This window comes from Otolemur garnettii, unplaced genomic scaffold (assembly GCF_000181295.1).
Source record: "Otolemur garnettii isolate 467f Iridium unplaced genomic scaffold, OtoGar3 scaffold00001, whole genome shotgun sequence".
Classification (NCBI taxonomy): domain Eukaryota; kingdom Metazoa; phylum Chordata; class Mammalia; order Primates; family Galagidae; genus Otolemur; species Otolemur garnettii.
The window spans coordinates 59,171,516-59,186,223 of NW_003852396.1; the positions used below are offsets into that span (position 1 = coordinate 59,171,516).

The window sequence follows — 14,708 nt, forward strand, 5'->3', positions numbered from 1 at the left end:
TGAGCACATGGGAAGGATGTATCACTACTTCATTTATTCCTACTGGGAAGGATGGGCACTGAGCACATGGGAAGGATGTATCACTACTTCATTCACTCATTCCTATATTTTACACAGGCCACAACATGCTGCCGACTCTACCCCATGATGAGCCCTGACCACATCATGCTAAGTGGACGAGGCCAGACACAGGAGACTACCTGTTGTAGATTTCATTTACATGAAATGTCCAGAATAGTTAGATCCACAGAGATAGAAATTAGATCAGTGGTTGGCAGAGGAAGGGAAGAAAGGGGAATTGAAAGTGACTGCTAACAGGCACCTTGTTTCATTTTGGAGGTGACAGAAATGTTCTAGAATTAGTGGCGATAGTGGTTCAACATTGTGACTATATTAAAAACCCCTGCATTGTATACTTCAAAAGGGTTAAAATACTGAATCATATGTTATAATTTTATCTCAAAAAAAAGTAACTGGGTAACTGGAACTTAATTCCACTAGGGAAAGGTGGGGGCGCATGTGAAGTGTGCACCTCAGAATTATCTCACATTAGAGGAGAGGAAGCTGGGGTGTCCACACCTCACAACAGTCTGTGAAGACTGCTTGCTGGGACAGTAATTCTCGGCAGTTGTAGCCTGCCTACAAGATGGGCTTTGGTGGCCAGAGAAAGTCCTTTAGCAAAGAAATGCTGGTGCTTGCAGTTGCCAAGCAGGTAAAGGGGACAGGCACAAAAGTTCAGGCAGTGAACTGACAATCTCTGCTTCTATCTCATAGAATTATCTTGGAATTAATAAGAACATCTGTGTAAAATGCATCATAGTGAAAGAGAAAGCTCTCAGTATATGAGTTATTTTTACAGAGGACTCTATAAGGTTAAACAATTTGATTTCAACCGCACAGCTAATGCAAGGTAGAACTAGGATTTACACAGATCGCTATATGTCAGATTCTTTTATAGAGAGAATTATATTGACCAAATATACGCTAAGCAATCTCACAAACGTACCCATCAGATGACAATCGTGTCACCACAGCACTCTGAGGATAAAATAAACATCTTTACATCTTCACTCTCTCCTCCCCCGTGTCCCTCTGTGGAGGAAGCAGCTGCTTTCCTCATGAAAAAGCCTTGAGGGTTGATGTTAATGTCTGCTCGAGTTGCACAGGGTCTGAATGGTTTGTGGTGTGTCGTGTCGGTGCTTATTTGAGAATCAAAGCCTACACATTTGCTGGCAATTTAGTGCAAAGGACCAAGACATATGAACACCTGAGACGGCAGGAGCAACAGAGCGACGCATTTCTCACTCATATGTCACTCCTCCTGTCCTCCTCTGGCTCAACAGAAGAGGCCCACTAGCACAGGAAAATGGGGGGATGCTGGGTATCTCCTCCCAGAATGCTCTAGGGGGACTCCCACCTGAGGCCAAAGTGAGGATGTGGGGCTGCAGACCCCAAGCCTACCTGATGAGATAGTGGTTGATAACAGTGTCAAAGTAGCTGTAGTACACTGCATTGTTCACGTGGCCGTACTGGTCATTGTCCTGCCACCTCGTCTGGATGGGCAAGAAATAACCATAGGCCTCATGGTGCCAACGACAATCTTCAGGTCTCCGGTTCTTTGATGATGTTGCCAGGGAACGCGCATTCCTAGGAAACCACCTCACAACCCCAGAGGTCATCCTTGGGGACTGCGGCTTTGAAGAGAGTACCTTCAAGAAAAATGTAACAATAGATAAGAATTTTCTTCAGAAATCACAATTTGAGTTTTACAAAGCCAACTGCATTCACTTCTGGCCCCTGGTTGCAAAAGGAAATTATACTTTTTTTTTTCTCTCTCTGCAGTTTTTTGACCAGGGCTGGGTTTGAACCCGCATACCCTCGGCATATGGGGCCGGCATCCTACTCCTTGAGCCACAGGTGCTGCCCAGAAATTGCACATATTTTTTTCTAGGAAATAAGTCTTCCCTTATAATCCAGGTCTTTTTCATGAACTAATTTGCTTTTTTAAAGGACTCCTCACCAGAAACAGGGGAACGCCTTTGTTTAATTTGACTAGTGGGGATTTAAAGTATGTTTGTGCGGAGGTCTTTTATTCCACAAAGCATTTTCAAGGAGAGTACTGTTTCTGATGAAGTCTACTTTGCTAAGGGTATTAAAATAGAGCCCAGGCAATCGGTATAAAATCAGGTGTTTGCCAGAAAACATTATCAACTGGGCCTACCAGTTATAAAGGATTTTTTTTAAGTACATTAGTATTTTAGAACAAAATTCATTCCCTATAGAAAAATTTTTAAATATGCATAGACACAGGAAAACCATCCAAGAAGTGAACAATACCCACTCTTAACATTTCCATGTGCCATTATTCTAGCCTTATATATCTGTGGACACATTTTTAAATGGGATTGTGGTAGTTGTTTTATAATCTCTTGCACTTCGTGACGGATCATTAAAATGTTTAAATAGTCTTCAACATCATTTGCAACTGTGAACTCCATCATATTCCACTGCAATGAAGCACCACAATGTATCAAATCCCCCACTGTTGCCCATTTAGGGTTCCGATTCTAGTTTGGGTCAGGGGATGGAAATTTTCACAAATACATCTTCCCACGCATTCATGATTACGTTTTAACCTAAATTCCTAGAGGCAGAATATCTGGATCAAAGGGGAGATGAAATGTTAAGTCTTTTGCTATAAATGAATGCCCTCCAGAAAGGGGGTACCAATTTATCCCCTCCCCACCAGCACGTGAGCAAGCCAATTTTCATGTCAATTTTAAAACGCTTCGCCCATTTGACTGTGTTTTCTCATTTCCATACAGATTTAATAAAATGTGCTAAGTGGAAAAATGACTGCTGCTACTAGCTATGATGGAATCACGAGTATCAAAATAACCCACCCCTCTGAGAACAACTATAACAGCTAGAGAAAAATGGAAAAGAGGAGCTGTTGGAAGGTATCAGGAATAATCAGGGCAGCAGGACTCTACAAGCTGCAACCGTGGGGACAGCGGAGCCTTTGCCTCTGCTCTTTCTCGTGAGGGCATCTGCCATTTCTCTGTGTGGGGAATAAAGGCTGAAGACATAGCAGCAACCTCCAGCTTGTGGTGCTTTTGCTGTTCTGGGAAAGGAGACAGAAATGCAAAGGCCAACATCCCGGAGAAGAGTGGAGCTGCAGAGAAGCGGAAATTGATCATCCAATTTCCCCTTGACGCATTTCTTGACTCCGAAACTGCACCTGCTGTGAACAGGACAGAGGAAACTGACAGAAAGCACCTGCTAGGAGGCTAAATGTCTAAGAAAATAGGAGCTCCGTAGTGCTGAGGATACAAAAATTAGCTTTCGGGACTGCTGCGGAGGAAGGGCAAAAACCCTAGACTTTCAGCCGGGGCTACTCCTTTAGAGTAAACAAACCTTACATTGACCAGCCCTGAGCAAGATTATCTGCCCATCCCACCTGTCTGCCAGTAAAGCACTAAATTATTGATATCACCAGAGGAAAATATTGTCTCCAGAGCCTCACAACATCTTATAAACAAAGTCTGGTATTCAATCAAAACGATAAGGCCTACCAGGAAATTGATCAAACCCCAAAAGAATTTTTTTTTAAAGAAAGGCAATAAAAACCAGTCACACAGATCCAAACTTAGACTTTTTTTTTTTAATTAAATCATAGCTGTGTACACTGAGGCAGTCAGGGGGTACAGTATGCTGGTTTTATATACAATTTGAAATATTTTCACCAAACTGGTTAACATAGCCTTCATGGCATTTTCTTAGTTATTGTGTTAAGATATTTATATTCTACATTTAGAAAGATTCACATGTACCCTTGTAGGATGGACCATAGGTGTGGTCCCTCCAATTACCCTCCCTCCACCCATCCTCCCCTACCCTCGCCCCTCCCGCTCCCTGGCAAACTTAGACTTTAAAATAACCATGATTAACATACATCCAAAGGGTTAACATCCATTCCCAATACATGAGGAGCTCTAAAATTGAGGGGGAGAGATCAAGATTCCAATACAAGAAATTAAGCCCAAGTGATGAGCAGACAATTCACAAAGAAAGATATTCATATGCTCTTTAAATACATAAAAAGATGGACAACATCAGTCATAATAAGAGAAACACAGATCATAACTCTGCTGAGATACCATTTTTCAATTGTGAGATTGGTAAAAATTACAAAACTCGACAGCACATGCTCTTGATAGGGCCATGAGGTAAGAGACTGTCAAACGCTGTTGGTAGCAATTTCCCCAGCGTGAAAGAGGGAAATCTGACAAAATCCTAGCAAAACAATACAGAAGTTTGGCCCCAACTCTAGGAGTTTACCTTGGAGATATACCCTTAACAAAACACCTATGGACAAAGGTACATCACAGGTTCTGATGAAAAAATACTGAGGAAAAACATACACAGGAGATTGGTTAAATAAACAATGGCACAGTCACACAAGAGAATACTAAGCAGCTGTAAGTAAAAACTAAAGAAGATGAGATATGCAGAGATTTCCAGGAGACATTTGTTGCCAATCAAAAAAATTAAAGTGCAAAAAAGCATAGATAGTATGCTACTTTTGTGTAACAAAGAAAAGGAAATCGTATAAATGTATATATTTCTGTTTACCAAAAGAAAACAGGAAGATTATACCAAAAACTAAGGAGGCTGCATTAATTTACAAGGTAGACAGGCTAAGGAAAGAAGCTTAACAGTCCCCTAAATATATCTATTTGTATGATTTGGGGGGTGGGAACCATGTTAATGTTACATATACTCACACACAATGACAATGATGATAATGTTGATGATGATATTAAAACAATAATGATGGGGGAACCTAAATGGACTATAAATAGAAATAAGTTAACCTACATGTATTTCAAATGAATAACATAATCATAGCAAAGGGAAAAAATTACTATTTTTGACTATATACCCTCAGTCAAAAGACAAAAAAGATCAGTTAACAAATAACATTGGTTAGCAGCTATATTTTTATTTATTTTATTTTATTATTATTTTTATGAGACAGTCTCACTTTGTTGCCCTCAGTAGAGTGCTGTGGTGTCATAGCTCAAGGCAACCTCAAACTCCTGGGCTCAAGTGATCCTCTTTCTTCAGCCTCCTAAGTAGCTGGGACCACAGGCACCCGCCACAACACCTGGCTATTTTTAGAGACAGGGTCTCACTGTAGCTCAGGCTGGTCTTGAATTCAGTAGGAATTTTCTTTATTAGTGGTAAGTTCAGCAATTCCCAATCTGCTATTTGTGAATCTAAACCTGACCCAATGAGTACACACAAGGAGGATAGTGTGACACTTCTTCCCTGGAGAAAGGACCTATAAAGATAGGAAGGAGAAAAACTAAAATGATCCTTCCAGTGTTAGAGTGGAGTTGGCTGTATTAATAGGAATTCACATATTAGAGACAGACACAGAGATTTCCTAGCCCTATGGAGCCCGGACACAATGGCACTCCAGTAGCAAAATGAGCACATTCAATGCCTAGATTTTAATCTCTAAATATCACTCTTCACCAAAAAAGGAATTAGGACTCCTTCAAGCTGACTCCAACATTGGGACAGAGAAAGAAAAAGATGATTCTAGAACAACTTATTGTACCAGAAAATAAAGAAATTCTCAAAGAATGATGCAGCATGCCAGAAGTTCACATAAGCACACTGAAAGCGGGCTCCCAAAGACTACACATTTGGAACATTTAAGCCTCAAACTTAAAAGTGATATCAGGTGGCACCTGTGGCTCAAAGGAGTAGGGCACCAACCCCATATGCCAGAAGTGGCAGGTTCAAACTCAACCCTGGCCAAAAACTGCAAATAATAATAATAATAATAATATCAATGGATTATAACCCCTTTAAATAAAAAAGAATTCCTGTATCTTACTAAATTAATAAGTAGAGGTGAAAGATAGGTTATTCTTTATGTCAATATGCCAAGTAATAGAGGTAAAAGGATAATGAATTTAGAAAATCATTATCATGCAAACATCAGAATAATAATTGATTTAGTTAAGAATCATCAATGGATATTAAATTATAATGGGTAAAAGTTTGATGAGGAACAGAATATTTAAATGGTCTCAAAGTATCTACCCACAAATTACTTACTCATTACAAGTGAACAATAGTAACTTTATGGTAGAGCACACGAGCAGACACTTCCTTATCCAAGTTATCAAAATTAATATCACCAATCACGAATCATACAAACATTATGTGCCTCCCAATACGATGGACTGAGGAGGACACAACACCACCTTTATGTTTTTCCTGCCAAAAAAGCATCTTCTTAATCTATCTAATCATGATGAACCATCAGACAAATGAAAATTGAGAAATATTCTATGACGCAGTATTCCCTGTTCTATGCTCTTTAAAAATGGCGAGATCATGAAAGACACAAAGACTGAAGAGTTGTTCCAATTAAGGGCTAATCAGATATGACAATTAATGCAATGCCTGATCCCGGATTACATACTGGACATAATGGATAGGGGAAAAATATGTAGCTATAAGGGGGGGGACATCATTGAAATAATTAATAAAATTTGAACTTAGACTATGGATCATATAATAGTATTGTGTTAATGTAACAGTGTAGTCATGCCTCCTCTCATAGATATGGAAGCCTAAAATTGACAGTGGGGAATATGTAACAGGGGGAATGGCCTGAAAACAATGCCAAAAAAAAAAATGTTTTCTGTCCCTTTAAAACCTCCACCACTCCTTCTGGAAGACTAAAACCTGCCTTAGGCCAGCAGTCGGGAGGGACAGGGGAGTATCCTTTGTACTTGGTGCTGCTGGAGATTTTGGCTCAGTGAACTAGGCAGACAGAGGTCATGGAATCATCTTCACCAGAAATGGGACTATCACAATCATAAACTGTAGTTAAACAATAGCCTAGAACTGAAAACCCTCCTGTTAAAAGCTCTGTGTTTCTGCTTATGATTAGGAAATGATACTTGGAGATTGGAGTCTGTCATTTTCCTCATTTGACAGAAAATTAATAAATCTCTTTCCTTCTACCCAAACTACAGGTCCTCATTCTTCTGATGCTGACTTGGGGACAAGTGCTGAGCTTTCAATAACATTAAGGAAATCAGAATGCTTTCTCCATAAAATATGAAGGATTGTTGAGCTAAAGATAATTAAGACTCAGAGGAGCTCTCTGCCTTCTCTCTGGCTAAAAGCTGGTCAGAGATGTACAAAGACAAAAGGTCTTTTTACCTTCTCCCTTCCTCCTCCTTCCTTACCTAAAGATAGGAAATAAACTCTCCTTGATCGCAGATAGCACGTGTTAGGTCAGAGACAGTGTCAGAAGACTCTGGCAGCAAACTTTATTTCTTCCCTCAGGTTTCCTGCCTTTGGCAGCCTGGGGCTACTTTCCTCTTTGTCCTGTTACCTCCCTAAAATGTATTGCGTGCCACTGAAAGCCTTATATAAACCACCATTTTTGAGTAACTCAGTGGGTAGCCTTCCATTTTCTAAGCCTCCACTTTTCTCTCATGGTATGCAGTGTATTTGAGAGAGGATACCCGGAAAGAGTAAGGTCTAAGAGAACAGAGGTCCTCTTAAGAGAACCCCAAGGATATACCTGTGAGGTCCTCCTCATGGTGACTCAGCTCTTAGGAATTTGTAGACTTAACTTCCTGGGACCTGGAAACTTATGTGTCTGTAAAAGCCCATGCTTCTGTAAGAGTCAGAGCCAGCTTCTTCAGCTTGATTCAAACTGACCAACGAGAAAGTTACTCGTGAACCGGAACTTTTTGACTGGGGATACAAAGAAGAAGACTGAGCCAGTCAGGAAGTGTGGCCATTTTGAATTCTTCTGTGCCATGGCTCCACTGGCTGGAATAAAGCCCTTCCTCTTTTAAACATGGTGTTTGGACGCTCTTTCTCCCCACTGGGTCTCATCTTCCTGCAACATTTCAGTGAATAAATTTTATAGTTTCTTCTTTTGTTAATCTGTCTTTTGTTGCAGGAGTTTGTTGCAACTACTAACTTAGGAGGGTTGACAAAAAATTTACATTTACTCCCCTTTAGTATTGATGTCAAACTTCATAATTTTGATAATTGTTCTGTGGTTGTATAAGAAAAATTTCTTTTTAGTAAATACAAACTGAAGAATTTAGGAGAGAGGCATGATATCTACAAAATATTTTCAAATAGTTCAGAAAGATATGTTGAGACAAGGATGGAATACATGTGCAGGGAGGGGAGGATGAAGGAGCTCAGGAAATCTTACCCCAAAATATGACTCTTTGATATAAAGTGTATTTTGAATTAAAGGCCCTTAGACATCAACAAGCCTCTATTTTCATAAAATAAAACCCATCAAAAAGAACAAATGACCTTCCTTCTCCTCCTTGTTATCTCAAAATGTTTCAGGAAAGAAGATTGAGAATGCAACCAGATGTGAACTAACCCATTTTAAAGATAAGATCTGTCTCTCAGATTAAGTTAATTTCCAAAGAGAATCATTTACAGGTCAGTCTGTTTCCTCCATCCATTCATTTTCCCAAGTATTTGTTCATCCTCTCAAGGAACCATTTATTGCCACTCAACAGAACTACCAATATTCCCATCCCTCTAAAATGAGACTGTATAAACTCTTAGAGCCCACGGGGATATTGGGTAATGACTCTATGATTCTCCCTGTGCACACATAAATAAATTTGTTTATCTCTTTCTCTTATTAATCTGCCTTATTGTGAATTGATCTTTTGGGGAAACCTCTGGGTGAAGGGAAGTTTTCCTTCTTCCCCATAGGGAAAATGTAAAATATTGGTGAATCTAGGTAGAAGGTATACATTAATGTTACTAAAAGCTTGGCACTTGCTCTCTAGGCCACATTAAGAACAAGTGGTTTGAGGAGAAGGAAAGTTAAATTTATTACTTTGCTGGCAAAGGAGGAAACATGGCAGACTATTCATCTCAAAATATCAAATTTCCTGAACATAAACAGAAACGCAGAACTTTTAAAAGGAGGTACCTGTTGTCATTCAACTATAGTTAATGATTCTAACCATCACATCTCTGTCAAAGACAAAGCCATGACCTTCATCCACTTGGGAGGCCCTGAGCTTTTGCCAGCCAGGCCCTCGGTCTCCATCTCCCATCTCTTACACTTCAGCTGAACCATTTCCTGTGGCACAAAGAACAAAAGATATCCCCTGGCCCTCCTGACCAGACCAAGGAAGGGATGTAGGCCTCAGCTTCTAAAAAGAGTGAAGGCGGTTTAAAAGACACAGAAAACATTTTTTTGCATTTTTTTCAGGCCATCCCTCTGTTACATATTCCCCATTCTCAATTTTACACTTCCATAGCTAGGGGAGGAGCAGTGACGACACTGTTACAGTAATTGTTTCTACCATTCCTACAAGTTTTTTTGTAAGTTTGAAATTATTTTAAAAAACGCAAAAAAGCATAGAAATTGTTGAAAATTTTACCCATGTACTGAGATCTATTAAATACAATCACTGTAAGGAGGGACATTGGAAATATTTTACCATAAAATTGGCTCAGCGCCCATGGCACAGTGGTTACAGTGCTGGCCACATGCACTGAGGCTGGCAGGTTTAAACTCAGCCCGGGCCAGTTAAACAACAATAACAACTGCAACCAAAAAATAGCCAGGCGTTGTGGTGGGCGCCTGTTGTCCCAACTACTTGGGACAGTCTCTTAGATTCTCTTAAGAGAATCCCTTAGGCCCAAGAGTTTGAGGTTGCTGTGAGCTGTGATGCCATAGTACTCTACAAAGAGCAACATAATGAGACTGACTCTGTCTCAAAAAAATATATATTTTACCACAAAATATATTTCTCTGACTTATTTTTAGATGGCTGCCGTAAATCTCACCAAGTTATCTTTTGTTGGGGAGGAGGATTTACGTCTGTAGAGAATGCAACCATGTCTACCCCTCTCCAATTTAGAAAAGATTAACTGAGAGTATGATACCTTTAAGACTGCAAGGGAAACATTTACCATCTATTCTGAGGTCACCTACATTTATTTAATAAGACCACCTTTGCTACCTACTCAAGCCTCTTCCTCTTGTTGTGGAATGGTGAGGCCCAATGGAGAGAATGAACACCCAAACATGGTGATTAAAAGAGGAAGGGCTTTATTCCAGCCAGTGGAACCAGACACAGAAGAATTCAAAATGGCCATGCTTCCTGACTGGCTCAGTCTTCTCCTTTTTATACCCAGTCAAAAAGTTCCAGCCCACAGGTTCTTTTCTCTCTGGTCAGTTTGAATCAAGCTGGAGAAGCAGACTCCAACTGTTATAGAACCATAGGCTTTTACAGAAGCAGAAGTTTCCAAGTCCCAGGAAGTTACAAATAGCTGAGTCACCATAGGAAGGACCTCACACTTGTATCCTGGGGGTCTCCTTGAGAAGAGTTCTGTTCTCTTAGACCTTACTTTTTCTGGGTATCTTCTCTCGCTCTTTGCCTCTCAAAACCTGTTTTTCTACTTCCAGACCTCCCTTTTCTTTAAAAACCTCTCTACAGAATAAGAACTGAATTTTCGGTTTCTGAGGGTTCCCATGTATACACATTAAAATAAATTTGTACAGCTTTTCTCTTATTAATCTGCTTTACTGTGAGTTGAAGTTTTCCCTTCACCCCCAAGAAAAGTATGAATTCATTAGATAGATTAAACAGCACCTTAGTCACCAGAAAAGAGAATTAATTGAGTGGAAGATAAGTCAGTCTAAATATTCAGAGTGAAGTGCATAGAGATGAAAGGATTTAAAACAAAGTATAAGACACATATCCCACTATAAAATATAACATAATTGGTATAATTAAAGTTCTGAATAGACAGAAAATTAATAATAGGAAAGAAGCAATATACGAAGGTACTAACAGAGGATTTTACCAAACTTAAAGACATGAAACCACAGATTCAACAATCATCGTGGACTCAAGCTGGACAAATTAAAGGAAAGCAAACATAACAAAACTGCTAATAACCAAAGACAAGGAAAATCCCGAATGAAGCAAAAAAAAAAAAGACTTTCAAAGCAATAACAAGCTGACTTGTTCAATGGAAACAACAGAAGACAAAAAAATGACACCTTTAAAGTACTTAGAAGAAGTAATTCTAATGTAGAATTCTAATAATTCTCTATGCAGAGTGAAAAAGCTTTGGCAGTGTACCCAGAAAGGAGACTGGGAGAGGTTCAGGCCAAGTTTAATGAAAGGGGACAGAGATGCCCTCCCTTCCTGTACAAAGATGGCGTCTGCACCAAGGGTGATGGAGGCTTGTTTTTATACTGGGCATGGGGGGGGGGGGAAGATTCCACAGCTTGCTGGAAGGTTCTGGTGGGCTTGGGTCCTTACAGTGGAACTGTTGAGGTGGGGTGAGGTAGGACTTTTGTTTTAGGAGGAGTGGAAGAGGAGATAGAGGGGAAAGGGTTTAGGCCCCAACACAGAGACGATATCCTCCAAAAATGAAAGCAAAGTGGTTATTTTCTGATGAATAAAAACTGAGAGAATTCATTCTGAGCAGAACTACATTAAATGAAATACTGATGGGAGCTTTTCAGGCAGAAAGATGATCTTCAGTGAAAGAATAACAAAAGAACGGAGAGTGGTGGAAAAGATAGATGAGCATTTGACGAAATTCAATGCTCATTCATAATTTTTAAAAATCTCAACAAACTAGGAGTAGAAGGGAACATTCTTAACTAATGAAAAATATGTTTTTAAAATCTGCTTTAAATACATTAATGGAAAAAGAGTGAGTTCCCCTCCCCACCTGGATATTGGGAATGAGACAAGGATGTCTATAATTACCATTTCTATTTTTAACATACACAGAATTTATCTCTAGTCCCTTCACCCTAACCTCTAATGCAAACTCAAAAAACCTGGGGAAGACAGGATTATTCTTTATCCACATAAAGCCTTGTTATATTAGTTGCTTTGTAGATATTCCCACACTATACAGTACAAGTAGGCACTGGGATAAAGACGGACTTGACTTTCTTGTAGTGGAAGAGCAAGGAAGACTCCTTGATGACCTGACAATAGCCTGCCATCTAACTGACACTTAAACTGAGAAATTTCTTAAAGTTTTTTACATTTTTACCACAAACTTTCCTAAGGAATCACCCTTCATTTTTGTATCTTTTGATAACACATACGCTAATGTTCATCTACTTGAACACACACAAAAATCTCAAAATAAAAGAACACGCTGCGTCCTGCTGAGGACCAGGTGGCATTTTGACTGACCACTTTAAGAAGGTAGAGGGAAGTTGTTTTTAAAGGTTATTTTAGGCCAGGCATGGTGTCTCTCACCTATAATTCCAGCACTTTGGGAAGCGGACATGGGAAGATCACTCGACCCCTGGAGTTTGAGACCAGCCTAGGAAACATAGCAAGACCCCGTCTCTACAAAAAGTAAGAAAGATTGGCCAGGCTTGGTCACATGTGCCTATCGTCTGAGCCTTGTGGGAAACTGAGGCAAAGGATAGCTTGAATCCAAACCTTTGAGGCTGCAGTGAGCTACAATCATGCCCCCCTCTCTAATCTGGGCAACAGAGCAAGACCTTGTCTCAAAAAATAAATAAATAAACATTTTTAAAAAATAATTAAAACTATTTTAAAGTTGTATATTATTAAATAACAAAACATATTAGCACAATCAATGTTGACACCTGCTTCAGAAATACTCAGATCTTACAAATAATATTAAAGCCATTCCAAACCCTGTAGGAATGTGCCTTGATGCCACAAAGAAAGCCACCACAAAAGGACATTTTCCTAAAGTCTAAGCATATGTGTGTGTAGCGGGGGACAGGGAAGGTGGAGGTGGATTCTGCCATGCAAAGAAATTCTCAGGAAGCTGTGAAGATATTAGCTATTTTACTCAATTTATTCCAAGCTGAAACATAATAGTACATTATAAATCTGTTTTGATTTTACTTAATTTAATGAAAAAAATGTTCATCTTTTTGATAAGTGCTCATTAGCCATTTTTTTCTGACACAAACAGACAAGAAAGATGTTCTTGTGCTGCATTTAAAACTCAACTCCGCTAATTACAGTGCAATGACTCAAAGAACAAAATCAACGTACTGAAGTTTCTCACTTGAATTGCCTTTATCGTTGAATTATAAATCTAACCAAAAAAAAAAAAAAATTAAAAGGGCCCTAGCAGTGTGTTTTATACTTAGGTGGAACAATGTTGAAATAAACAAAGGCCAAATGCTAGCACATGATATAAATTTTCAAATGTTCTGATGTCAATTGCTCTCTAAAAGAGCAGTTGCTGAATTTGCCAACAAAGGGATATTGCTTATCTGAGGTGTAAGGGGAATGCTTTCTCTTTTTGAAATGGTAATAAATTTGCATAAACCATTCACCTTATTTCACTCAGTCCCTTGGGAAACCAAAAGTCAACTTGTAGATAATACCTGGTTAGGGTTGAAGCCCAGCTGGGACCCATGTAAGTGGTAAATAAACTTTTCTATTATTAAACTGCCTTAATTGTGAGTTGATCTTTCAGTAAACATTTGGGGAAAGGATAAGTTTCCGCCCCCCAACCACTATAGTTTGACATAGTCAGTAGGATCTCAAAGCCACTCTGCTGTCCTAAGTCACAGTGAGGAAAATCGGAACTTGGACCAGCCAACAACGTGGTAAGACATCTTACTTCTCAGTCAGATTCCTGGTTTTCCTCTCTCTGTGGGCTCCAGTTGAGCAGATGGTAAAAGATGTTTGTCCTTTCCAAATTTAAGATTAATGAGAGAAAAAATTTTGTGAGCGACTCTGGTATTGGTATATTTGTTGGCAAGTTATCTCTCACTCCTTTAGTACACCATTGTGTGTGTTATACTAATATATGGCTGTGGTACAGTAGATCGGTTTACACCAACTCTCCACCACAAATGTGTTATGCCATGATTTTAGAATGGTTACAAAGTCACTAGGTGATAGAAATGTTTCATCTCTATTATAATCTTATGGGACCATCTTCATATACCAAAATGTCATTTGTTATTCAGTGCATGGCTGTACCAAAGTGCAAGTAGAAGTGAACAAGAGGAGGGCAGAGCTGATTCTTCTCCGAGTCCTAGTACGACTTCTTTGTTAGCTACCCTATGGGGTAAAAATTATGAGGTAATCAGATCTGCCAAGTGGCCAAAAAAATTCATAATCATCCAAAAGACTACTTTACATGTGCATATGGAGTTGTATCAGTAATGATGAATCTTTCCCAATATGTATAAAATTTCACTGGACTTGATAATAAATATGTTGAAATCTCTCATGGCAGACATTACTTGTGGCCTATCCAATACCCATTCTCACATTCTTCCTTACTAAAGGAACCCTAAGTTTTGGAGCTAATGACTTGGTCCCCAGATCCCTCTATAGCCATGAGCAGCCATGTAACTCCATATTTGACAATGAAAAGCAAGCAAAAATCTGATAGGGAGGGATTTCAGGGGAAGTTTTTTTTTTTTACTTCTTCCTCCTGTAGTGTTCTCTTGCCCCCCATGTAGCTGGGATCACAAGGTCCAGCTGTCTTGTTGTTGTTGTAGAGACGGGGTCTTACTCTGGCTCATTCGGCCTCAGGCGGGTCTTCGAACCTCTGAGCACAGGTGATCCACCCACCTTGGCCTCCCACAGGGCTGGGACAACAGGTGTGAGCCACCACGCCTGGCC

The 14,708-nt window shown here is 39.5% G+C and overlaps 1 protein-coding gene across 1 annotated transcript in view; it reads right to left on the reverse strand.

Annotated features, from left to right (window-relative positions):
• The window catches only part of LOC105886490, a 188,550-nt gene that overhangs the window by 98,327 nt on the left and 75,515 nt on the right, over positions 1-14,708 (reverse strand). Inside the window, exon 2 of the mRNA XM_012801983.2 lies at positions 1,462-1,709. Coding sequence (XP_012657437.1) covers positions 1,462-1,679 — 218 coding nt within the window. The 5' untranslated portion in view covers positions 1,680-1,709. The remainder of the gene's footprint in view (positions 1-1,461; positions 1,710-14,708) is intronic.